The sequence below is a fragment of the Neoarius graeffei genome, chromosome 12 (assembly GCF_027579695.1).
Source record: "Neoarius graeffei isolate fNeoGra1 chromosome 12, fNeoGra1.pri, whole genome shotgun sequence".
Classification (NCBI taxonomy): domain Eukaryota; kingdom Metazoa; phylum Chordata; class Actinopteri; order Siluriformes; family Ariidae; genus Neoarius; species Neoarius graeffei.
In genome coordinates this window covers 49,641,493-49,668,646 of record NC_083580.1, presented here as the reverse complement: position 1 = coordinate 49,668,646, position 27,154 = coordinate 49,641,493, and the positions used below count along the sequence as shown (strand labels likewise).

Genomic DNA, 27,154 nt, shown 5'->3' with positions numbered 1-27,154 from the left:
TTACAATTATGAATGAAGTTATGGACTAATTACGCCTTAATGAGCATTTCAACAAAAATCACTTCTTCTTGGTCAATTCCTCACAGTTTTGGATTCTTTCTGGCAAATAGGTCAGTATTCCGAGGATGTATTGAGGTATTTCACCCACGTGACCAAGTCATGTGATGCTGCCATTTTGGACGGCACGGCTCGAATCAGTTTGAATGCGAAGAAGGCGACAAATGAAAAACATAAAAGAAAAAGGAGCGAGATGCAGAAAACACCTTCACTATCCAGTGACGTAGGGCATTTACAGGGCGAGCAGAGGGAGAGGTATTTGCAAAAATTGAGGTTAGCAGGCTTAGAGAACGACGTTTACCTGCTTCCACCAGGATTGTTCACTGACGTACGGAAGTACACGAAGCCCTCGTCTTTACCTGACTTCGGCCCACATGATCTGTATACCTATGTCGTTAAAAACCCATCGCCATACACAGGTATTGATCTGAAAGCGTATAAGAGTTTGGATACCTACAAATATTTTGTGTCAGGCTGGGTAACATGCCTACATCAGCGGGTCGTCCCTGGAGCCGGTGGTCGCCATCTTATTACAGCTAAGGTTTGTTCACATTTTCATTTACTTTCGGTCCTCAGGATAAACAAAATGTTATTAAATGTCATTGAAATAACTTCTTAGTCTGTTGAGACATGGCCCGTTATAAATTTGCTGTTACCAGGCAATGACCAAGAACTGTATTATTAGGGTCGGTGTAGTTGTAGCAGTGTATTAGCAGCTAGCTGTTAGCACTAGCTAATGTCAACAACATCATAGCTGGTATGTTACTGTAGCAATGTTTACGTTCAGTCATTTGGATGACTGTTAAAACCTTTCAGTCTCAAGTTTTTCCTTTACTGTATTTACTAGTTTACTGAGCTAGCGCGCTCGGGCAAGCTGGGAGCTAGCGCGCGCTAGCCTGCCGGCGGCCGGCGCGCTAGCTCAGTAAACTAGTAAATCCAGTAAAGGAAAAACTTGAGACTGAAAGGTTTTAACAGTCATCCAAATGACTGAACGTAAACATTGCTACAGTAACATACCAGCTACTGTTGTTGACATTAGCTAGCTTGACGTTCAAAATGGCGGACACCGGGGCGTCACGTGACCCTGTGACGTCAGGTGAAATACCTCAATACAGCTTGCAACATTGATTGCGCAAGGTGGCCCACTTTAGATCGTTCCTTCTGGACTAGACGGGGCCTGAGTGAGCTATGCCGTCACTGACCATCTCATTCTTGTTATTATTACTACTGCTGCTACTACTAAACACTCGCGCACATTCATTTTGTCTCTGTGTCCTTCCAGGAGTTGGAGGAGTTTTGGGCCTATAAAGCTCTCCTCACTGAGTTGACCCGCAGACTGACCTACTGCGTACGGGCTGAACTCATTCCACTGATGGAGGTCACCGGAGTCATGGAGGTGTGCTTGTTTGTGAAATCTGTTCATTCTATATGCTTGGAGTACCTTCAGTTACAACTTTATCTTGGACAAGGTCTGGAATGGATCTGGAGCCTATCCTTGGAACACTGGGTGTGAAACAAGAATACATCCTGCATGGGATACCATCAAATGACATCACACATTCACATGCTTGCTCACAGCTAGAGCTAATAGACCTAACCCATAACTGCGTCATCACTTGTTTACCGCAATGCATTATGGGTGATATCCGGGGTCAGCACCGCCATATTGTTTACAGTGGTGCTTGAAAGTTTGTGAACCCTTTAGAATTTTCTATATTTCTGCATAAATATGACCTAAAGCATCAACAGATTTTCACACAAGTCCTAAAAGTAGATAAAGAGAACCCAGTTAAACAAACAAGACAAAAATATTAGACTTGGTCATTTATTTATTGAGGAAAATGATCCAATATTACATATCTGTGAGTGGCAAAAGTATGTGAACTTTTGCTTTCAGTATCTGGTGTGACCCCCTTGTGCAACTGCAACTAAATGTTTCCGGTAACTGTTGATCAGTCCTGCACACCGGCTTGGAGGAATTTTAGCCCATTCCTCTGTACAGAACAGCTTCAACTCTGGGATGTTGGTGGGTTTCCTCACATGAACTGCTCGCTTCAGGTCCTTCCACAACATTTCGATTGGATTAAGGTCAGGACTTTGACTAGGCCATTCCAAAACATTAACTTTATTCTTCTTTAACCATTCTTTGGTAGAGCGACTTGTGTGTTTAGGGTCGTTGTCTTGCTGCACGACCCACCTAAATCTTGAGATTCAGCTCATGGACAGATGTTCTGACATTTTCCTTTAGAATTCGCTGGTATAATTCAGAATTCATTGTTCCATCAATGATGGCAAGCCGTCCTGGCCCAGATGCAGCAAAACAGGCCCAAACCATTATTCTTCCACCACCATGATTCACAGATGGGGTAAGGTTCTTATGCTGGAATGCAGTGTTTTCCTTTCTCCAAACATAACGCTTCTCATTTAAACCAAAAAGTTCTATTTTGGTCTCATCCGTCCACAAAACATTTTTCCAATAGCCTTTTGGCTTGTCCAAATGATCTTTAGCAAACTGCAGATGAGCAGCAATGTTCTTTTTGGAGAGCAGTGGCTTTCTCCTTGCAACCCTGTCATGCACACCATTGTTGTTTAGTGTTCTCCTGATGGTGGACTCATGAACATTAACATTAGCTAATGTGAGAGAGGCCTTCAGTTGCTTAGAAGTTACCCTGGGGTCCTTTGTGACCTTGCCGACTATTACACGCCCCGCTCTTAGAGTGATCTTTGTTGGTCGACCACTCCTGGGGAGGGTAACAATGGGCTTGAATTTTCTCCATTTGTACGCAATCTGTCTGATTGTGGATTGGTGGAGTCCAAACTCTTTAGGGATGGTTTTGTAACCTTTTCCAGCCTGATGAGCATCAACAACGCTTTTTCTGAAGTCCTCAGAAATCTCCTTTGTTTGTGCCATTATACACTTCCACAAACGTGTGTTGTGAATATCAGACTTTGATAGATCCCTGTTCCTTAAATAAAACAGGGTGCCCACTCACACCTGATTGTCATCCCATTGATTGAAAACACCTGACTCTAATTTCACCTTCAAATTAACTGCTAATCCTAGAGGTTCACATGCTTTTGCCACTCACAGATATGTAATATTGGATTATTTTCCTCAATAAATAAATGACCCAGTATAATATTTTTGTCTCATTTGTTTAACTGGGTTCTCTTTATCTACTTTTAGGACTCGTGTGAAAATCTGATGATGTTTTAGATCATATTTATGCAGAAATATAGAAAATCCTAAAGGGTTCACAAACTTTCAAGCACCACGGTACTTTCGCCTTTGCTCTGTCTAACCGGTTTTAACCATGCCTAAGGGAATGTTGTGGAGACACAGTAAGGCACACAGCTAAAGAGAACGCCTAATTTGAGCTTTTACCAGCTGCCAGTCGAGAAGAACAGAAGAAAGAAATGGATAAGTTTAATCCGCAACGAAAACCTTCAAACTGAATCGAAATGGACAAGTGTTTGTAGCTTACATTTCTCTGGTGGGAAAAAGAACATCACTCCTCTCACATTGCTGTCACATAAAATTAATCTGACATCCGTCATATTGCTCAACTACCGACTCTGGCTGTCTCCCACAATGCATTGCGGTAAACAAGTGATGACGTAGTTATGCTTGGGGGCTATTTAAAAGTAGCCAGTCCCCCTACATGTTTTTGGGAGGTGGGAAGAAGCCACAGAACCTGGATGGAACCCATGCAGACATGCACAGGATCTCTGCACACAGTAACCCAAGCTCATTCTATCAATGCTCCAGTAGTTTGCCATTGTACACCTGAGTGACGCATTTAACCTATTTTCTGGAACATGCATCTTATGTTTATAATGAAAAATAGAAGAAATCTAATCTTTAGTTGAAGCAAAAATAATAAAACATCTGTCACAATTATTGGCACCATAGAAATTCTCGATGTGTGTGTTTTTTGTTTTGGGTTTTTTTTTTGGTTGTTCCTGTCACCCCACCTGAGTATTTATGAACTTGTGTTTTACATGGCTCCTGTTTCACCAAGGTATAGATATGAGGTGACACACGGGCTAAATTCCTTTAGGAACTCATCAACATGGGCAAGGTTAGAGAATACACAAATGAAATCATTAATATAGTTGAAATGTCTATGGGCAGCACAGTGGTGCAGTGGTTATCACTGTTGCCTCACAACAAGAAGGTTCTGGTCCGAACCTCATGGCCAACTGGGGCCTTTCTGTGTGGAGTTTGCATGTTCTCCCTGTGCCTGCATGGGTTTCCTCCAGGTGCTCTGGTTTCCTCCTACAGTCCAACAACAAGCTGAGTAGGTCAACTGGCTACTCTAAATTGCCCATATGTGTGAATGGGACTGAATGGTTGTTTATCGCAGGACTAACACAGAGACAGATGGGCGACATGCCCAGAGTGTACCCTGTTTCTTGCCCAAAGTCAGTTGGGATTGGCTCCAGCTTCTCCATGACTAGGGTTGCAAAATTCCCAGGAATTTTCAGAGTGGAAAATTTCCATGGAAATTTTGGGAATTAACGGGACTTTATGGGAATTTTGGGGAACTTTCGGGAATTTTCAAAACCAACTTTACTTAAAATTGATACCAAAAAAAGGCCCTTTTATTCAGATTAGGATATTTCTCTGGGTCTCTGTTCTGTTCAGAAGAACATACCGTACAAGCAAAAACAAGCATGTAACTAATTAAACAACTGAGAAAATGAATAACCACCAAATGTTTTACAGAAACAATACGGGTTTTCCCTGGTACATGTATAATGAATTAAACAAATAACCTTAGACTTTGTGAGAGCTTATCTTCAAAAGCAACTTTAACTCTACTTATGATTTTGAAGACTGCTTCCTGTAACTTTTTGTTTACTAATTATACTTCAACAACTTGAATTCCTTTTTCATTTTGCAACTGGTTTGTAAACCATATCCTATCAAGTAATTTGCTTGCAAATTATCAGATTAGAAGTAATGATTAGGGTATACAATGCTATTAAAACGATGACATTAAACAGCCTTGCTCCAGATTCAAAGAAAAAAGTAGCACTAATATATTTTACAAGCGGCAAAACTTATTTCAAGACTACTAGTAATTAGAAATTTTACATTTTTTAATATTCTTTGTTATTTTATGATGTGATACCTTTGTGATTAAATCTGTAGACAAGTCTTCAAGTTTTGTAAAATTTTGTAATAAAAATGGTCAAAATTGAGTTTTTGCAAGATTTTTAGAAATCACTACTTGTTATGCAATGAGTGAGATTTCCAGTTAATTCTTACCAAAGGGTACACTCTAGAAAAATAATCTATTCAATTCAAAATTATTAGATATCTTGTCCGAGGGACACTTAATAGAAATCTATTCAAATGCAGATTCAAGAGGTCCCCAACACAATAAAAATGTATTCAAAATATGTGTCGTAGACCAAGGGATACAAGACCTTCTACACTTTTGTGGTAGGGAACTTGGGAATGCGCATTTGACCTTTGACAATTTTGACTGGATTTCTATTAAGTGTCCCTTGGACTAGATATCTAGTCATTTTTTAATGGATTGTTCTTGGTAATATCATGAAAAAATATTTTATGTTATCTTAAAGAAAAATTATCTAGAAAAATTAGTGCCACTTTATTTTGGAATAGGGAGTGGCCACCCTTAGGCCTCATTTGTTCTGATATAATTTTAAAACTTCTCTGTGCTAATATTGAGCCATTATAATACTGAGATATTTTCAAATGAAGATTAAAAAAAAAAACAGCACTGAAAATTTTGAACCATTCAACTGCATGTTTTTTGGTCCTCATGGTAAGTTCTACAAATCACTGATTGTCAGAGCATTTTTTAAGGATTTTCCACTAGGAGACCAACTGGTCTGGGCAATACAATCACAGGCCCCAGAGTCCATGCGGCTGCACCGCTGCGGCATATTCTGTGATGCAAATTGCCGCATTACGAATCCTCGTTTCAGCCAGCATAATATCAACATAGTTAATGCAGTGCCAAGTTACCATAACTTCATCATATGTATGGTAAAATACTAAAATTACACTGAGTTTAAGTTATTGTTTTATCAACTTTCATAATATTATGTATTTTAAGAAACAGTGAAAAATAAGAAATAAGAAAATCTTCAATTTTATTGCTCAATGTGAAACATAGTATCAAATAGCTGTATATTTAGTCTATAATTTGGAAATTGGAACAGTCTTGGCAACCCAACAATATTTCTTAAACATTCCAATCCAAAGAAAACAGTCTTATGAATTTGGACCAGCAATTCAAGCATCTCCCATAATCCCATTTCAGTTTTACCTTTCAGCATCAATCTAACATAACTTGGTTTAAAATTTGGTCTCCCAGTGAAGCTGGTTTGACATTGACTAGGAGACCAAATCTGGCCACTGGGAGACCATTTGGTCTCTCAGTAACTATGTTAAAAAATGCTCTGCAATTGTGCCTTTTTATGCAAAATCTATAGCAGTTTGAATTTTCCCCTTACAGAGTCACACAAAGCAACATTAACATTGAATTTTCCCCTTATAGAGTCAAACAACATTAACATGGCAATTCTTTGCCACTTGCAGTGTAGTAATGTTCTAGTCTGTTTGCATGTCCTCATCAGATTCAGATGAACTGACTTCAAAGTCAACTTCAATTTGAGTTGACTTGTCTTCAGTGGGCTCAAACAGTGCCAAGTTTGACCTTATTGATACCAATTTTTCCACCCTTTCATTTGTGAGCCTATTGCGCAACTTTGTGCGAGTGCTCCCAAATATTGACCACTTGCGCTCAGAAGATCCTGAGGTTGGTGGTATTTGCAGAATGATAGAAGCAATGGGAGATAGGGCTTCAGAGCTACACAGGCCTTTCCACCATGTAGCTGCCAAGATATGCTGAGCTGAAGCCCAAACACTATCACCCTTCCACAAACCATCCTTGGCGCGAAACTTGGCCAAGCTAGCCAGGACCTTCTCTTCATCAAGTTCAGGGTGATGTGCCAAAGTAGAAATCACTTCATATGCACTGTTGATATGCTCATCGTCCAAGTCCTGTCCATGACACTTGGGATCTAGCATGTTTGCTGCGGCATGAATTGGTTTCATGCAGAACTCTTGACGCTTCTCTTCTTGTTTCTGCATTGGGGATTGAGGAAGAGCTGTTGTTAGTGTCTGCTTCAAATCTTTGAAGTGCCTTGGAACATCAGAGAGCAGAGCTTTATCTCCCTCAATACGGGTTATGGCAGATGCAACTGGGCTAAGGACTTCCAGAATGCTTACTATGCGAACCCAGAAGACGTCATTATCAAGGATAATTTTCCTGATAGAAGCATCTATCTCAAGTGACTGCATAATTGCCAGCTCTTGCAGAGATTCCTTACCATCAATGAGGCTGTTAAACATAATAACAACTGCCCCCCATCTAGTTTTGCTGGGCAGCTTGAGGCTGGTATTCTTGTTTCTTGCCTTTTGCTTTGCACTAAAGGTTGCTGATACAACTTGGCGTGCCTTGACATACTTCACTACCCTCTTGGCTTTCTTGTACAGGTTCTGTCAGGTTGTAACTTCATTATGTCATCAAGGAGCAGGCTCATTTCATGAGCTGCACAGCCAATAGGGGTTATGTGAGGATACTCATTGTTGATCGTTGTCCAGGCAGCCTTCATGTTTGCTGCATTGTCAGTTATGACAGCAAATACATTGTTGCGTCCAATTTCCTTGATGACGGTTTTCAGCTCATCTGAAATGCAGTCGCTACTATGTTGCTGGTCTTTTGTATCAGTGCTTTTTAAGAACACTGGATGTGGTGTGGAAACAACAATGTAGTTAATAATCCCCTCTCCGTGAATGTTGGACCATCCATCAGAGATCACTGCTACACAGTCTGCATTTTGTATTGTCTCTGTTACTTTCTCATGAACACGCTTATATTCGGCTTCCAACAAATGTGTACTCAATGCATGTCTTGTTGGAGGTTCATATGCTGGGCGGGTAGTATTGAAAAATCATCTCCAGTATACATTTGATGTCAACATAAGTGGTGATCCTGATGCATATATTGCTCGTGCTAAGCATTCATCCGCAGCCTGCTTTGAGCTGGTACTCATGGAATCAAAGTATAAGCTTCCACTCAAGGATGGCTTTGCAGAAGACTTGGAGCTAGCAGGAGAAGATGGACAGCTTAGTGTTGATGAAGCAGATGCTGCAGTAGCTGATGCTGCTGATGACATGCCTGTTGTACTTGTAGATGGACCAGGATCAGCAGATGGATAGGCAGATGGAAATACTGGTGTAGGAGAAGGACTGCTTGGCTGTGCATCTTTTTCTTTAAGTTTTTTGGAAACTTATCACATTGCTCCAAGTGTTTCTGTTGTTTGGTGGCGTCCTTAACATATTGCTTTGAGCAGTATTTACAAAGGTAAACATTTTTCCCATCTTTTTTTGTGATGGAAAAGTGCTTGAAAACACTGGATGGTACGCATGGCATATTTCAAAGGCACAAAAAGAAAAGAGCAGAAAAATCAATACCCTGTACTGCTGCCAGCTACTACAACCCCGATTCCAAAAAAGTTGGGACAAAGTACAAATTGTAAATAAAAACGGAATGCAATGATGTGGAAGTTTCAAAATTCCATATTTTATTCAGAATAGAACATAGATGACATATCAAATGTTTAAACGGAGAAAATGTATCATTTAAAGAGAAAAATTAGGTGATTTTAAATTTCATGACAACACCACATCTCAAAAAAGTTGGGACAAGGCCATGTTTACCACTGTGAGACATCCCCTTTTCTCTTTACAACAGTCTGTAAACGTCTGGGGACTGAGGAGACAAGTTGCTCAAGTTTAGGGATCGGAATGCTAACCCATTCTCGTCTAATGTAGGATTCTAGTTGCTCAACTGTCTTGGGTCTTTTTTGTTGTATCTTCCATTTTATGATGCACCAAATGTTTTCTATGGGTGAAAGATCTGGACTGCAGGCTGGCCAGTTCAGTACCCGGACCCTTCTTCTACGCAGCCATGATGCTGTAATTGATGCAGTATGTGGTTTGGCATTGTCATGTTGGAAAATGCAAGGTCTTCCCTGAAAGAGCCGTTGTCTGGATGGGAGCATATGTTGCTCTAGAACCTGTATATACCTTTCAGCATTGATGGTGTCTTTCCAGATGTGTAAGCTGCCCATGCCACATGCACTAATGCAACTCCATACCATCAGAGATGCAGGCTTCTGAACTGAACGCTGATAACAATTCTGGTCGTCCTTCTCCTCTTTAGTCCGAATGACACGGCGTCCCTGATTTCCATAAAGAACTTCAAATTTTGATTCGTCTGACCACAGGACAGTTTTCCACTTTGCCACAGTCCATTTTAAATGAGCCTTGGCCACAGTCCATTTTAAATGAGCCTTGGCCCGGAGAAGACGTCTGCGCTTCTGGATCATGTTTAGCTGGATCATGTTTAGATACGGCTTCTTCTTTGAACTATAGAGTTTTAGCTGGCAACGGCGGATGGCACGGTGAATTGTGTTCACAGATAATGTTCTCTGGAAATATTCCTGAACCCATTTTGTGATTTCCAATACAGAAGCATGCCTGTATGTGATGCAGTGCCGTCTAAGGGCCCGAAGATCACGGGCACCCAGTATGGTTTTCCAGCCTTGACCCTTACGCACAGAGATTCTTCCAGATTCTCTGAATCTTTTGATGATATTATGCACTGTAGATGATGATATGTTCAAACTCTTTGCAATTTTACACTGTCGAACTCCTTTCTGATATTGCTCCGCTATTTGTCGGTGCAGAATTGGGGGGATTGGTGATCCTCTTCCCATCTTTACTTCTGAGAGCCGCTGCCACTCCAAGATGCTCTTTTTATACCCAGTCATGTTAATGACCTATTGCCAGTTGACCTAATGAGTTGCAATTTGGTCCTCCAGCTGTTCCTTTTTTGTACCTTTAACTTTTCCAGCCTCTTATTGCCCCTGTCCCAACTTTTTTGAGATGTGTTGCTGTCATGAAATTTCAAATGAGCCAATATTTGGCATGAAATTTCAAAATGTCTCACTTTCGACATTTGATATGTTGTCTATGTTCTATTGTGAATACAATATCAGTTTTTGAGATTTGTAAATTATTGCATTCCGTTTTTATTTACAATTTGTACTTTGTCCCAACTTTTTTGGAATCGGGGTTGTATAATGAAGAGGGGAAATCTTGCTCATGAAATGTTTTAATATTTAAAAATCTTGGAAATTCCCACAACATGCAAAATGCTGCCAATTACAGTATTAAGAAGTTGTAAGGGAAAATCCTGCTCATGAAATGTTATTATATTTAGCATCTTGGAATTTCCCACAAAATGTAAGAGTGGCAAGATGCTTTATTTGAAGAAAAAATCCCTAATTGAGATTGAGAATAATAATTTTTCACTGAAAAATCTGAATATAATACTAATATTGAAAAACTAAAGGCCTTTTATTAATTGGCCTTTTGCAATATGTCCTATTCTTAATTAGCACAAAACAGTACATAATTGAAAGAAAGGCTTAACATGGGTTTTAATTTGTTTTTCTGGGTGATGAAATGTTTTAAAATGTTTAAAACTTAATAAATGCCAAAATTGAAAATTCCCGAAAATTCCCAATATTCCCGGGTCCTTCAAAATTCCCGGAAACTTTCCACCCCTTTGCAACCCTATCCATGACCCTGATAAATAAGCAGTATAGATAACAGATGGATGGATAAAACGACTAATGAAATGAAGTATAGACCCACAGCTGGACATGTGTGCTTATAGTTTATGTGCTCAGTAGCAAGCAGTCTATTGGGTAACATGGTAACAGTCATGATTGCGTCATACACTCTCCCAGTTGACATTTTCATTATTATTGCTTATTCTTATCACACAGTAGAATTTGAGATGAAGCATCTAATCTTGTCTTTCTTTTACAAGTTCCGAGCCAAACAGCTGTATAATGCTGGGTACAAAACACTGGCTCATCTGGCTAATGCTGACCCGAATGTGATGGTGAAAACTGTGGAGAATCTCTATAAGAGACAGGCTAATCAGATTGTGGCCTCAGCAAAAGTTTGTACCTTTTAAACATTTCTTCCCTGCATGCTTGCTTTTAGTATTTGATTTCACTTCCCATTTTGAGATTTTGGAGTGTCGGTAAACATGTGAATGTGGTTAGGTGTTACAAATAGCTCGTCTTTCCTTTCTTGCTACAGTATAATGATTCCAGCAATAAATAGATTCAATTACATTTTACAATCCTGATTCCAGAAAAGTTGGGAGAGTGTGTAAAACGTAAATAAAAACAGAATGCAGTGATTTGAAAATCCTTTTCAGCCTATATACAATACAGTCCAATACAAAGACAAGATATTTGATGTTCAAACTAATAAACGTTTTACTGTTTTTTTGTAAATATACATTCGTTATGAATTTGATGCCTGCAACACGTTCCAAAAAAGTTGGGTCGGGGCATGTTTACGACTGTGTGACATCACCTTTTCTTTTAACAGCACTCAGTAAGCATTTGGAAACTGAGGACTCTAAGGCCGAATCCCATTTCACCCCTTGGACCAACCCCTTAGCCCTTCCCTTCCATTTTGCGCGTTCACGTGAAGGGGTAGGGGCATCCCAATCCCAGTTAACGCGGAGGGGTAGGGGAAGGCGTAGGGCTTCTGTACCCCTCCAAACGGAGATTTTCCTGGAGCAGACTCCGAACGAAGGGGTTTGAGTGATTTCCCACAATGCCATGCGGATTTCAGCGAGATTTCATGCGGATTTCAGAAAGATGGCGGTTCCCGCGGCGAAAGATTGTCATAAATGTATTTTCTCCATTATTTACGTGTTTTAAGTTGTTATCCAGAGGAAACACGCCGCTTGATTCGCTTTCGAGCTGAGAATGAGCAGCGATTTCTGAAATCCAAGCTGCTGCTAAAAAGCTTTGGGAGTGAGTATTGTTTTCGGTTGCTTTACTGCGTATGTTTTGTTCTGTTATTCTCGCTTTTATTGTTTACATGAGTGTTCTGACACCTCATTCTGTCGGATGTGGTGCACGAAGCGCCAAAGATATCCCATTCAGTGGTATTAGTTAACAAATCACACCCTGCCAGCAGAGATTTCTGGCTCTGGCTCTGACTGTAGCGGCTGGTCGCAGCCAATGACGCGTCGCGTTTTGCTAACGTAAACGCTGACGGAGGTACGCGATGACGTATGCGATCGTTGAAGGGCTATCCCAATACGTAAGGGTTGAATTTCAAGCCCTATCCCTTGTAGCTCAGTTTCAAGGGGAAGGGCCAAGGGGAAGGCGGAGGGGAAGGGGGAGGGGTAGGGGTAGAAATTAGAATTGGGATTGGGCCTAATTGTTGAAGTTTTGAATGTGAAATTCATTCCCATTCTTGCTTGATATATGACTCCAGTTGCTCAACAGTTCAGGGTGTTTATTTACATTTTACACAACGTCCCAACTCTTTTGGAATTAGGGCAGTAATTACAATTTATTTACGTATTACTTTTTAAGTCACCTTGTCACATTCGGATTTTTCTAAAAATGCAGTCAAAAGAAAGGTCAGAGAAAGAAGACCATAATACATTGCAAATTACACCGATCAGCTATGACATTATGACCACTGACAGGTGAAGTGAATAACATTAGATTATTTCATTACAAAGGCACCTGTCAAGGGGTGAGATATATTAGGCAGCAGGAGAACGGTCAGTTCTTGAAGTTGATGTGTTGGAAGCAGGAAAAATGGGCAAGAAAAATCTGAGCGACTTTGACAAGAGCCCAATTGCGAGGGCTAGATGACTGGGTCTGAGCATCTCCAAAATGGCACATTTTGTGGGGTGTTCCCGGTATGCAGGGGTTAGCACCTACCAAAAGTGGTCCGAGGAAGGACAACCGGCGACTGGGTCATGGGTGTTGAAAACTCATTGATTTGCATGAGGCATGAAAGCTAGCCCATATGATCCATGCTGACACCTTTTTGTTTTAGCCAGCATTAACTTTTTCAGCAGTTTGTGCTATAGTAGCCCTTCTGTGGGATTGGACCATATGAGCTAGCCTTTGTGCCCCATGCGAATCAATGAGCCTTGGCTGCCCATGACCCTGTTGTCGGTTCACCAGTTGTCCCTCCTTGGACCACTTTTGGTAGGTACTAACCACTGCATACCAGGAACACCCCGCAAGATGTGCCATTTTTGAGACGCTCAGACCTAGTCATCTAGCCCTCACAATTGGGTCCTTGGCAAAGTCGCTCAGATCCTTACACTTGCCCATTTTTCCTGCTTCCAACACATCAACTTCAAGAACTGACTGTTCTCTTGCTGTCCAATATATCCCACCCCTTGACAGGTGCCATTGTAATGAGATAGATAATGTTATTCACTTCACTTGTCAGTGGCCATAATGTTATGGCTGATCAGTGTATATAACTGGATCCATTTTCCTTTACAAACTATGCACTTGGGTATTTTCTCAGTGATTTACCACTTTTGTATACATTTCAGTGATTTGCAGTTATCGTAGTTTGGCTGTACATTCTTGTTTCAGCTTGACTAATTTATTCACAAGCTGAGCTAGTGACCTAGCGAGTCACAGAGACTGTCGCACCACAGAGTGATTTCTGTAACCTGTAACTTCTGATGCTGTGAGCAACCACATTAATTTTACGTCATATACTTAACATGGGGTTGAGGAGACCTTCCTGACTTTGAGTTGAAAGGATGGTATCTTTGTTTTTCCTTGTTTGAGGTTGAAAATTCTGATGTTTTAGTTGATTGTAGCATAAAACTCAGTTATAAATCAAGATGAAGGGATGAGCCATAGCTTTCGTCGTTATGCGTATAGCTAATGAGGACACTGGGGTCTAGACCTGAGCAGTTTTGGAAAGCTTTTCTCTCGGTGGTAAAATGTAGTCAACTGGGCAGAAAAATTTGTGTTCCAAGACCCAGTCAGTCGTGATTATTCTTCACTGATCTTTGAGTAGCTTAAGAGGACACTTTTTAGGTTTGCCCATACACTTAATGGCCCGTGTTTACCACTCATGAGATACCACACTACCATACTTTTCCTTCTTGTTGAGAGATAGATATGCAAGAACATATAGCCTACATTTGAGTGTTCATGAGGCAATTGGTGGTTTCAAAGAAGTGTGATGGTCACAGTATCAGTCAGTGCGTTTACATGCACATCCAAATCGAGCTACTGTCGGTAATCGAGCTAAGGGTCCCAGCAGGGGTGCCAGAGAAATCCAATCCTACATACATGCACACAAGTTAATCGAGCTATTGTGTGAGGTACATTGTGCACCCGAGCCACAGGTGGCGCTACACGCCCCATCGTGTTGGTACACTTCCGGTTGTTGTCATGAAGAAGAGCTATTCAAGAGTATAAACAAAGTTATCAGCAGTGTTGCCAGATACTGCTGACGTTTTCCAGCCCAAAGCATGTTCAAATCCGCCAAAATGCACTTAAAACCGCCCAATCTGGCAACACTGGCAGTTCTGTGTTCACAAGTTCCGTGCTCAAGCTGTTAGGCTTGCTCTAACAGACTGTATGGCTACAAACTGTCCTGTGCAGACCACTGTTTTGTAAGACAACTTATTTTGCACAATTGTATATTTTTCTAAAGTCCATTTTTTGCTTACAAAAGTTTTTTTTTTTTTTTTTTTTTTGCTTACAAAAAATATTTTTCTAAAGTCCATTTTTTGCTTACAATTTAACTTGTCTTAATAAACACACAAGTTCAATTGTTTTGTTTTTATTGACATTCTTCAGATGTTGGACATCTATACACACACACACACACACACACACACACAAATACAGTGACTTGTTTATGTACACAATTCACAGCTATGCAACAGCTGTACAGATGTATTTGGTGATACAGTAAGTGAGCTAAATTTTAACAGTGCAAACAATGCCACAAAAAGAAAAGATTCATGCCGTTGTCATGCCGACCGAGGCTGTTGTGTTTCCCGCTTGTGGTCTCGTCACTCGTCACTTCCGGAAGGGGCAGTGCTGAAGTAAGTAGCTCGAATACGTAGCTCAATAGGATATACATGCACTAAGTAGCTCGGCAGAAATCGCATAATCTAGGTCGTGTAGCTCGATTCCGAGAAATCAAGTTCGGTTCAATTTCAGCCGAATTAAGGTGTATACATGGCATTTTGAACTTCGATTTCAGTTGAGCAACAGCAGAAATTCGATTCTCTCTATGTGCATGTAAACGCAGTGAGTATCTATGCAGTCGGGCTAACGATGTGTCCTTGGTGCAGTGTGTGTTGAACAGTCTAACAGAGGAAGTACTACACACAAACATAAGATTCTTGAGATGAAATTGGCATCCACACACACATTTTTCAATAAGAGGATCATCAAACACACAGCCAAAGGGAGAGAGAACCGTAAACCAAAACACTACATTTAACTCAGTCAGGAGCATTATTACTACCATTTTAAACCCACGAGGTCAGAATCATCAGTGAGGAAAATAAAGATTGGGAAGAACCACATCAGAAAAAAGGAAATGTAAATGGATAAAATTACCCGACAAGTGTAATCCTAATTCCCCAGTAATACTGGGATTTTTTGATTGAAAAATAACCCATGAAACTTGCTGAGTTTTGGTTCTTCCAGAAGTTTAATTTTCCATTCATCTCCATATTTACTGTGTCTTCCCCCCACTGTTGTCATGCTCAGGACATTTATCTCATAAATGAACTCCAATTACAATTCAAAGTAGTGAGTCACTTAAGTATAATTGTGAAAGTGTCTACATTTAAATACCTATAAAAATAAAAAGCTAGTTATTTTAACTAAAAAAAAAAATGTTAAAATGTGATTAATAAAGAGTGATTGGTCGTGGTATCCATATAGTGTACACTGGTATGGATTTGATTAGATGCATTAAATACAGTGGCTTGCAAAAGTATTCATCCCCCTTGGTGTTTTGTCGCATTACAAGCTGGAATTAAAATGGATTTTTGGGAGGTTAGCACCATTTGATTCACACAAAATGCCTACCACTTTAAAGCTGCACATTGTTTTTTTATTGCGAGAAAATAATTAAGATGAAAAAACAGAAATCTGGAGTGTGCATTGGTATTCACCCCCTTTCATATGAAACCCCTAAATAAGAGCTGCTCCAACCAATTCACTTCATAAGTCACACAAATAGTTGATTAAGATCCACCTGTGTGCAATCAAAGTGTCACATGATCTGTCAAATGATGTCTGTATAAATCAACCTGTTCTGGAAGGACCCTGACTCTGCAACACTACTAAGCAAGCAACATGAAAACCAAGGAGCCTCCAAACAGGTCCGAGACAATGTTGTGGAGAAGTATAGATCAGGGTTGGGTCATAAAAAATATCCCAAACTTTGAATATCCCACAGAGCACCATTAAATCCATTATAGCTAAATGAAAAGAACATGGCACCACTACAAACCTGACAAGAGAAGGCCGTCCACCAAAACTCGCAGACCGGGAAAGGAGGGCATTAATCAGAGACGCAACAAAGACACTAAAGATAACACTGAAGGAGCTGCAGAGATCCACAGCGAATATGAGAGTATCTGTCCATAGGACCACTTTAAGCTGTACACTCCACAGAGTGGGGCTTGATGGAAGAGTGACCAGAAAAAAGCCATTGCTGAAGAAAACATGTTTGGAGTTTGCCCAGCAGCATGTGGCAGACTCCCCAAACACATGGAAGAAGATTCTCTGGTCAAATGAGACAAAAATTTAACTTTTTGGCCATCATGGGAAATGCCATGTGTGGCACAAACCCAACAGCCTGAGAACACCATTCCTACAATGAAGCATGGTGGTGGTAGCATCATGCTGTGGGGATGTTTTTCATCTGCAGGGACAGAAAAGCTGGTCAGGACTGAAGGAAAGATGGATGGCACTAAATACAGGGCAGTTCTGGAGGGAAACCTGTTTGAGTCGGCCAGAGGTTTGAGACTGGGACGAAGGTTCACAGTCCAGCAGGACAACGACCCTAAACATACTGCTAAAGCTACACTGGAGTGGTTTAAAGGGAAACATTTAAATGTCTTGGAATGACCTAATCAAAGCCCAGACCTCAATCCAATTGAGAATCTGTGGCATAACTTGAAGATCGCTGTACACCAACGCAACCCATCTAAGTTGAAGGAGTTGGATCAGTTTTGCCTTGAGGAATGGGCAAAAATCCCAGTGGCTAGATGTGCCAAGCTAATAGAGACATACCCCAAGAGACTTGCAGCTGTAATTGTAGCAAAAGGTGGCTCTACAAAGTATTGACTTTGGGGGGTGAATACCTATATACACTCCAGATTTCTGTTTTTTCATTTTAATTATTGTCACAATATAAAACAATGTGCACCTTTAAAGTGGTAGACATGTCGTGTAAATCAAATGGTGCTAACCCTCCAGAAATCCATTTTAATTCCAGCTTGTAATGTGACAAAACAGGACAAACATCAAGGGGGATGAATACTTTTGCAAGCTACTGTATAGTTAAGATTAAAATTCATAGACCTGTTATTGATTGAAATGGCTGGAGAAGAACATTGTTATGATCTGCAAGATTTATAATGACTACTCTCTCAAATATCGTAAAGTACAAATCCACTTAAATAATACTTAAGTATACCAAAGTAATCTATTTACTGAAGCACTTTCTGGTTATAATATTCCATTCCATCTATTGCCTTTTTTTCTGGAATTGTTTCTAAATCTACATCTGGATTTCTGTAAAGATGCTTTGTGACGATGCCCATTGTTCAAAGTGCTGTATAAATAAAATTGAATTGGGAGAATTTGGATTGTTCTGTTATTGGGAAATGAACTCTGATATTGTGATTTAGTGATAACAATGTCCCATGTCACAGCCAACAGAGTTGGCTGCTTATTTAAACCTCTTTAACTTGTGTGTTGATGCTGTTGTAGATGCTGTTACAGGAGAAAGCCGAAGCTCTGCGGGAGGAGGTCGACGAGCTGCTTATGTTCCCTACTGACCTCCCATGTGTCTAAATTTGTCTGTAATGTAATTTAATTTAATATGTGTACTGTTTATATTTATTTGTGATGGCTAGCCCGTATGTCTAAAATAAAAAAAAATAAAAAAAATAGATGCTGCATTTTATTTATCAGTTTGTATATGCTTTTTTGTTTTATCATGAAAGCCATCTGGTCAACAAATAAATACAATATATATTATAACTGCTTTGTGTTATCCCTGTTTTTCTGTTTTCCCTATTTTGTGTGTCTTAACTGCATGATCCTTATGAGACATTTTCATAGCTTGTAAAGGTTTGTGATTAAATAAAAAATGACTCACATTGGTCAGAGTGAACTATACAAGCCATTATGTTCAAATGTGTTCCTTTACAGGAATTCTTGTTCAGTATTCAAGAAGGAAAATTGAGAAAGGGGAAAATGAAACCTGACATATAATATGATTTTATTTATTTATTTATTTATTTATTTATTTGATAATTGATGATTCCCTGCCCACATCTGCATGGTGACCTCATCCAAAATTAAAATATGTTCAGAGGCAAGCAAGTGATTGCATTATGGTGGATGATGACTGAAAATTTGTCTTTTAGTAACTGATACTGATGAATTACAGTGGTGCTTGAAAGTTTGTGAACCCTTTAGAATTTTCTATATTTCTGCATAAATATGACCTAAAACAACATCAGATTTTCACACACGTCCTAAAAGTAGATAAAGAGAACCCAGTTAAACAAATGAGACAAAAATATTATATTTAGTCATTTATTTATTGAGGAAAATGATCCAATATTACATATGTGTGAGTGGCAAAAGTATGTGAACCTTTGCTTTCAATATCTGATGTGACCCCCTTGTGCAGCAATAACTGCAACTAAACATTTCCAGTACCTGTTGATCAGTCCTGCACACTGGCTTGGAGGAATTTTAGCCCATTCCTCCATACAGAACAGCTTCAACTCTGGGATGTTGGTGGGTTTCCTCACATGAACTGCTCGCTTCAGGTCCTTCCACAATATTTCAACTGGATTAAGGTCAGGACTTTGACTAGGCCATTCCAAAACATTAACTTTATTCTTCTTTAATCATTCTTTGGTAGAACAACTTGTGTGCTTAGGGTCATTGTCTTGCTGCATGACCCACCTTCTCTTGAGATTCAGTTCATGGACAGATGTCCTGACATTTTCCTTTAGAATTTGCTGGTATAATTCAGAATTCATTGTTCCATCAATGATGGCAAGCTGTCCTGGCCCAGATGCAGAAAAACAGGCCCAAACCATGATACTACCACCACCATGTTTCACAGATGGGATAAGGTTCTTATGCTGGAATGCAGTATTTTCCTTTCTCCAAACATAATGCTTCTCATTTAAACCAAAAAGTTCTATTTTGGTCTCGTCCGTCCACAAAACATTTTTCCAATAGCCTTCTGGCTTGTCCACGTGATCTTTAGCAAACTGTAGATGAGCAGCAATGTTCTTTTTGAAGAGCAGTGACTTTCTCCTTGCAACCCTGCCATGCACACCATTGTTGTTCAGGGTTCTCCTGATGGTGGACTCATGAACATTAACATTAGCCAATGTGAGAGAGGCCTTCAGTTGCTTAGAAGTTACCCTGGGGTCCTTTGTGACCTTGCCAATTATTACAAGCCCTGCTCTTGGAGTGATCTTTGTTGGTCGACCACTCCTGGGGAGGGTAACAATGGTCTTGAATTTCCTCCATTTGTACACAATCTGTCTAACTGTGGATTGGTCGAGTCCAAACTCTTTAGAAATGGTTTTGTAACCTTTTCCACCCTGATGAGCATCAACAACGCTTTTTCTGAGGTTCTCAGAAATCTCCTTTGTTCGTGCCATGATACACTTCCACAAACATGTTGTGAAGATCAGACTTTGATAGATCCCTGTTCTTTAAATAAAATGGTGCCCACTCACACCTGATTGTCTTCCCATTGATTGAAAGCACCTGACTCTAATTTCACCTTCAAATTAACTGCTAATTCTAGAGGTTCACATACTTTTGCCACTCACACATATGTAATATTGGATCGTTTTCCTCTATAAATAAATGACCAAGTATAATATTTTTGTCTCATTTGTTGAACCGGGTTCTCTTTATCTACTTTTAGGACTTGTGTGAAAATCTGATGATGCTTTAGATCATATTTATGCAGAAATATAGAAAATTCTAAAGGGTTCACAAACTTTCAAGCACCACTGTAGGCACACATGAGCAGGGACCCAAACTAACCACCTAAAAAAAGTTGCCTTCATGGTTTTTCATGGTATTAGCTTTGACCAACATGAAATCGAATCAGAGTCAAATGGGATGAATATGATTCAGTAACGAGACCAATAGAGAGGTCAGTCAGAGTTAAAACCAAAATCAGAAAAGTGTTAAGTCTGAGTCAAAACCAAGACCAATAGGGTGGGAGGTCCAAGTCAAGAGAACAGGCAGGAGAGTCCTAGTCAGGATCCAAATGAAGATGAACAGAGGGCCAAATCTGAGTCAAACCTAACAGAGTGCTAAGTCTATCCATCCATTATCTGTAGCCGTTTATCCTGTTCTACAGGGTCGCAGGCAAGCTGGAGCCTATCCCAGCTGACTATGGGCGAGAGGCAGGATACACCCTGGACAAGTCGCGAGGTTATCGCAGGGCTGACACAGAGACAAACAACCATTCATACCTACAGTCAATTTAGAGCCACCAATTAGCCTAATCTGCATGTCTTTGGACTGTGGAGGAAACTGGAGCACCAGGAGGAAACCCATGCAGACATGGGGAGAACATGCAAACTCCACACAGAAAGACCATCGCTGGCTGCTGGGCTCAAACCCAGAACCTTCTTGCTGTGAGGCGACAATGCTAACCACTATACCACCGTGCCTAAGACAAAAGCAAAACCAACAGGACTGATGAGTCGAAGGCAAATCTGAGTCGAGAAGTTGAATCCTTGTCAAAAACCAAGACTAGCATCAGGTCGAGTCTCAGTCCAAACCAAAGACCAATGTACGTACCAAAATTTTCATTTTTTTAAACTTTCTAAAATGACATACAGTATGAATTACAAAAGTAATAGGGAAAGCAGCTTTGCTGTACCTAAAGCAACGAACGTAGAAACAGGTAGATCAACTTAAACATCAGTACTTCAACACAAAACTAGATTTAAAAGCAGTGATAGAGGATATTATATCAGGGGCGTAGCTGGGGGGGGGGGGGGGGGGGTCCTGGGGTGCCTGTTACCCCCTTTGTCAGACCATACACTTTTTCAATAGCTGCATAAGAATATTAGAAAAGTGCCCACTGTAATTTTACTAACTTAAAAAAAACCCTAGATTGTCACCTCAGCCTCATAAGGGTTTCTATAATCTTGTATGGACTTCCTGTGGTTTGGGCACGAAAACCCAATTTGTCAAAGTGTGTGAGAGAGGCGGATATAAGTGCAGATATGATCATAAAGTGCGTGAAACACACACAACAGGCAAACAGTCTGAAACAGCAGGCAAAGTCATAATCGAGGCAAGGACAGAATATCAGAGGCAAAACTATACAAGCTCAAGGGACGAGAAACAGGAGTTGAAAAACCAGGAGGTCAACAAGGACAGGAAACAAAGCTCAGTAAGGCACACTCGACGTGGCGTAATATTTCGCATCGTCCTTGCCTGGGTGCAGTCCTTAAATAGCCCAAACATAGTTCATTGATTAAAGACAGGTGTTCTTTGTTAACGGCGCGCACGCCAGAGCTTGTTAGGCACACGCACAGCCCGAGGCGCGCCTTCAGGTGCACGAGCCAAGGCGCGCAGGACTTAAACAGTTCTGCACGAATTCAAGTTGTCACTTTCATACATGTCAACCTTTGGTCAATCAAACCTGTATAACCAACCTCCAAAATCCGTATAAGATGCAAATTAAAATAATTTACCTAAAATTTGAATGATAATTAACAATGATATATCCCAGTTACTTTTTATTCAATATTAATAACAATAAACCTTCAGAATGAATACAAAGCTCCAATGTTTGACAAAAACACAAAGTGTTATCAGCGTAATTACGAAGGAAATACTTCATTGTTTGGAGACAGGTTTCACCGAGCGGCTATTATGTGCGAGACTTCATATTAGCCACAAAGTCAGGAAAATCTGTTCGTAAAATTACGTTATAATGACCAAATACAATGAAAAGTATTTTTCCAGTCTAACCTGTGAAAGGTAATCCCATGTGATCTCGTTTGTACGGTAAACCTGTTGGTACAGTTAAACGCAGCACATGAATGAGGCATCTTTATTCTCGGCTACTGTCTAGACGCTATACCAGAGACGGTTGAAGAATCTCCACTTTGCCACATCCAATATGGCGGCGAGGATGACGTATGATTCTACGCAGAAGGTGGTGTCTATGTTTATAGGTCTATGACTTCACGATTGGCGGGATTCTCACAATGCGGTGTGCGCATGATCAGAAATAGAACGAAGTCTCGCTACCACAAGATAACGCGCGATTTCATAAGACTCTTTACTGGCTGTCTGTGGTGTACAGTACGTTTGTAAATGTTACGCGCTCTTTTATCATCGTGGGAATTGATTATAGCTCTAAATAAATATTGAAGTTTTTTTAAAGAATCCGTATAACTTTATTTATACGCCCGTATACTACGTTTATTGAATCAAATCCGTATAAAATACGGACATTCCGAATAGGTTGACATGTATGCACTTTATGCTGATGATTTATTGTTATATGTCTCAGATCCTGTCCTTTCCATTCCCACAATTTTATCTGCTTTCCAGAGATTTGGATCATTCTCAGGCTATAAAGTGAATATCTCTAAAAGTGAATGCTATCCTATTAATGCTTCAGCATCACAGCTTACACAGTCAGATGTCCCTTTTAAGATGAATCTGTCTGGCTTTAGGTATCTTGGGATCAGCGTTACCAGAACGTTAAAGTCACTTTTTTCTGCTAATTCTTTACCTTTAATATCTAAAATTAAATATGACTTCCAAAGATGGAGAAGCTTGCATCTCTCGTTAATTGGAAGAATTCACGTAGTTAAAATGAACATCTTGCCCAAATTTCTATTTTTGTTCCATTGTCTCCCACTTTTCCTGCCAAAGCAGTTTTTTAAAACAATTGATCAAACTATTTCTGATTTCTTATGGTGTGGAGAGGCTCCCAGGATCCGTAAATCCATACTTCAGAGATGTAAATTCAGTGGTGGATTGACACTTCCGAATTTCCAACTGTATTATTGGGCGGCACATATTCATATAATTTCATTTTGGTTCAAATCTACGAATCTGCCATGGTGCAACATGGAGGCACAGTCATGTGTTTCATCCTCCTTACCTGCTTTACTTACCTCTTCTATTCCATCTAACCTCTCTGGCTTTACAAATAATCAAGTGGTTCACTCCACACTTAAAATTTGGTATCAGTTTAGGAAGCACTTCAAATTTAAGTCAGCATCTACATTAGCTCCTTTACTGAAGAATCATTTATTTCAACCTCCGCTTACAGATTCAGCCTTTCTTGCATGGCATAATAAAGGCCTGAAATGTTTTAAAGACCTTTACAAGGATGGTATTTTTTCACAGCTTTATAGATCTCTCAAGAGAATTTCATCTCCCGCCTTTTCATCTCTTTTGATACTTTCAAATTAGACACTGCGCTAAAGCTTTGTTTCCAGTTTTTCCTTCCTTACCGCCTACTCTACACTGGGAGGTGTTTTTAAACCGTGATCCACTTCTGTTAGGACTAGGACTGTTTTGGCCTCTAGAGGCCGCTGTTATTTCCTTTTCATGTCGTGTTTATTTTGGCCTCTAGAGGCCGCCACTGTTCCTGTGTTTTGTGTTTGTGTTAATTGCCTAATTATCTTCACCTGTGTCCTTAATTAGTTTGTCTATTTATACCCCTGAGTTCAGTCCTCTTGTCACGGAGTCTTTGTGCTGTTATGTTTATCTCCAGTTTCCTTTGTACTGTGTTTTTTGATCTTCTTAGCTTTTGTATTTTTGCACTTTGCTTTTCTTTTGGATTTTACTCTTTGGTTTTTTTTTGTCTTTTGTTTTGCCCTGTATATAGTGTATATAGTTTAAATAAACCTTTTGATTCTTTTTCTACTTCCGCCTCACGCCTCTGCATTTGAGTCATCCCCCTGGTGGCCTAGTGGGGGTTTGCTGGATTATCACACCAACGAACCAGGTTCGAATCCCAGCAAAACCCTAACAGAAAGACTCCGTCATGACCGACTCAGCAGAGGCTGCTTCAACTGTCTACCCGGCCAACCTTCAGGGAATTATGGCAGCTTTGACACGCTTCGGAGCGACCATGGACGCTCATGGACGTACGCTCACCAGCCAACGTGAGGCCCTCGCTCGCCACGAGGAACTGCTTCAGCAAATTGGGAAAACCCTGGCACAGCTGACATCTCTGCCTGCATCTCCTGCTCCTGATCCAGTTCCTGCTCCTGATCCAGCTCCCACTCCTGCTCCAGTGCCTCCTGCAATGCTGCCTTCTTCACCTCGCGAACCCAGCCTTCCTGCACCACAGAGGTATGACGGCAAGCACAGTGAGTGCCGAGAGTTCCTTACTCAGTGTCAACTCACCTTTGAGCTTCAGCCTACCACCTACACTACGGATCGCCGCAAGATTGCCTTTGTGATCACCTTATTAGCTGGTAAGGCGCGAGCCTGGGCTACTGCTATCTGGCAAAGACAGGGACCTGAGTGCTTTGATTTCCAGCTGTTTTCTGAAGAGATGCTTCGGGTCTTCGATCAGGCAGACATCAGTACCGACGCAGCCCGAAAGCTCATGTCCATCCGGCAAGGAGGAAGCGTCGCAGATTACGCCATCTCGTTCCGAACACTCGCAGCAGTAAGTGGATGGAACGAGACTGCCCTGGTGTCAGCCTTCCACCATGGTCTGTCTGACCCCATCAAGGACGGTCTGGCCTCTATTGGATGCCCAAGTGACCTCGAAACCCTCATCTCACATGCTATTTGTCTGGACAACAGGATGAGAGAACGCCACCAAGCCTTGAGCCCCCCCAGCCTCCCTACCTCTACCTGGAGACCGTCTACCTCCTTCAGTGACTGTCCAGAACCCATGCAAGTGGGTCGTACTCGCCTCTCCGCATCTGAGAGGGAGCGCAGAAGGAGGGACAAGTGCTGCATCTACTGTGGCAAGCCTGGTCACTTCCGAGCATCATGTCCCAAACTCTTGGGAAAAGGACCGCCCCGTCCAGCCGAGGGAGGGTTGTGACGGGGCCTACCCTCTCTCCCGGACTCCCTGGCCAAGGAATCTACATCCCGGTCTCCATCTCCTGGGGTGAGTCTGTCCACTCTTGTCAAGCTTTGATAGACTCAGGGGCGGCTGGGAACTTTATGGATATTCACTTCGCCCAAAGCATCAATATTCCGACTGCACCTCTTGAAGTCCCACTGTCTGTGTCTGCCCTCGATGGCCAAGCGTTAGGTGATGGAAGAGTCACCCAAGTTACTTCTCCAGTTTTCCTCCAGTCTCAAGGTCACAAGGAAGAAATATCCCTGCACCTGATTCCTTCACCTGAGTTCCCAGTTATTCTAGGCCTTCCTTGGCTTACTCGCCACAACCCTCGCATAGACTGGGTAACAAGCCAGGTTGTGGAATGGGGCCCTGCATGCCATGCCTCTTGTCTGCTCTCTAGCTCTCCTGTGTCTCCTGCCGAGCCCCCTGATCTCACCGAGTTATCTCAAGTTCCCACAGAGTACTGGGATCTCAAGGAGGTATTCAGCAAGAGCAGGGCCGCCGTTCTTCCTCCGCACCGGGCCTACGACTGTGCCATCGACTTGCTCCCTGGGACTACCCCTCCTCGTGGCAGACTGTTTTCACTCTCTCAGCCAGAACGCAAGGCCATGGAGGAATACCTCAAAGATGCCCTGGTCTCTGGGTTTATTCGACCCTCCACTTCACCTGCTGGAGCCGGCTTCTTCTTTGTCGGCAAGAAGGATGGGGGGCTCCGACCATGTATTGATTACAGGGGCCTGAATAAGATCACTGTGCGCAACCGATATCCCCTTCCGCTGATGTCCACAGCTTTCGACCTGCTCCAAGGCGCCACCGTCTTCACCAAGTTGGACCTACGGAACGCATACCACCTCATCCGTATCCGACAGGGAGACGAGTGGAAGACTGCCTTTAACACCCCGTCTGGGCACTACGAATACCAGGTGATGCCCTTCGGACTCACCAACGCACCAGCTGTTTTTCAGGCCCTAATCAACGACGTCTTAAGGGACATGATTAACCTATACGTTTTTGTCTACCTCGACGACATCCTTATCTTTTCCAAGACCGTGCAGGAGCACCGCCACCATGTCCGCCAGGTTCTCCAGAGGCTGCTACAGAACAATCTGTTCGCCAAGGCCCAGAAATGCGAATTTCATGTTCCTGAGGTCTCCTTTCTGGGATTTATTGTACGGACAGGCCAACTCCAAATGGACCCTGCCAAGACCCTGGCCGTCCGGGATTGGCCTACTCCCAAGTCCGTTAAGGAGGTTCAGCGGTTCTTAGGATTCGCTAACTTCTACCGCAAGTTCATCAGGAACTTCAGTTCTGTGGCAGCACCCATGTCAGACCTCACCAAAGGGACAGGTGGATCTTATGGCTGGTCTCCTCAGGCAGAAAAGGCGTTCAAAGACCTCAAGGACCGCTTCTGCACGGCACCCATTCTGGTTCTCCCGGACACCTCCCAACCATTCATCGTGGAGGTGGACGCCTCGGACAGTGGTGTCGGCGCGGTGCTCTCTCAACGTTCGGAAGGAAAGCTGCACCCCTGCGCTTACTTCTCCCACCGCCTGAGTCCTGCTGAGTCCCGGTACGATGTGGGGGATCGAGAACTGCTAGCGGTCAAACTGGCCCTTGAGGAGTGGAGGCACTGGCTGGAGGGAGCACAACATCCATTCCTGGTTTGGACTGACCACAAGAACCTGGAGTACCTCCAGCAAGCCAAGAGACTGAACCCTCGACAGGCTAGGTGGGCCCTGTTTTTCAGTCGGTTTGACTTCACCCTCTCATACCGCCCCGGCTCCAAGAACA

At 41.7% G+C, this 27,154-nt stretch overlaps 1 protein-coding gene across 5 annotated transcripts in view; it reads left to right on the top strand.

Annotated features, from left to right (window-relative positions):
* The window catches only part of helq (helicase, POLQ like), a 70,115-nt gene extending 51,871 nt beyond the window's left edge, over positions 1 to 18,244 (top strand). For 2 of the 5 annotated variants that reach the window (XM_060935963.1, XM_060935962.1), the window contains exons 16-18: positions 1,340 to 1,564; positions 11,007 to 11,141; positions 18,010 to 18,244. In XM_060935963.1, the coding sequence (XP_060791946.1) occupies positions 1,340 to 1,564; positions 11,007 to 11,141; positions 18,010 to 18,093 (444 nt within the window). In that variant the 3' untranslated portion in view covers positions 18,094 to 18,244. Of the gene's footprint in view, positions 1 to 1,339; positions 1,565 to 11,006; positions 11,142 to 18,009 lie in introns of those variants that run through there. The other 3 variants (XM_060935965.1, XM_060935964.1, XR_009655751.1) reach the window with 2 other exon arrangements.
* The last annotated feature ends 8,910 nt before the right edge of the window (positions 18,245 to 27,154 follow it).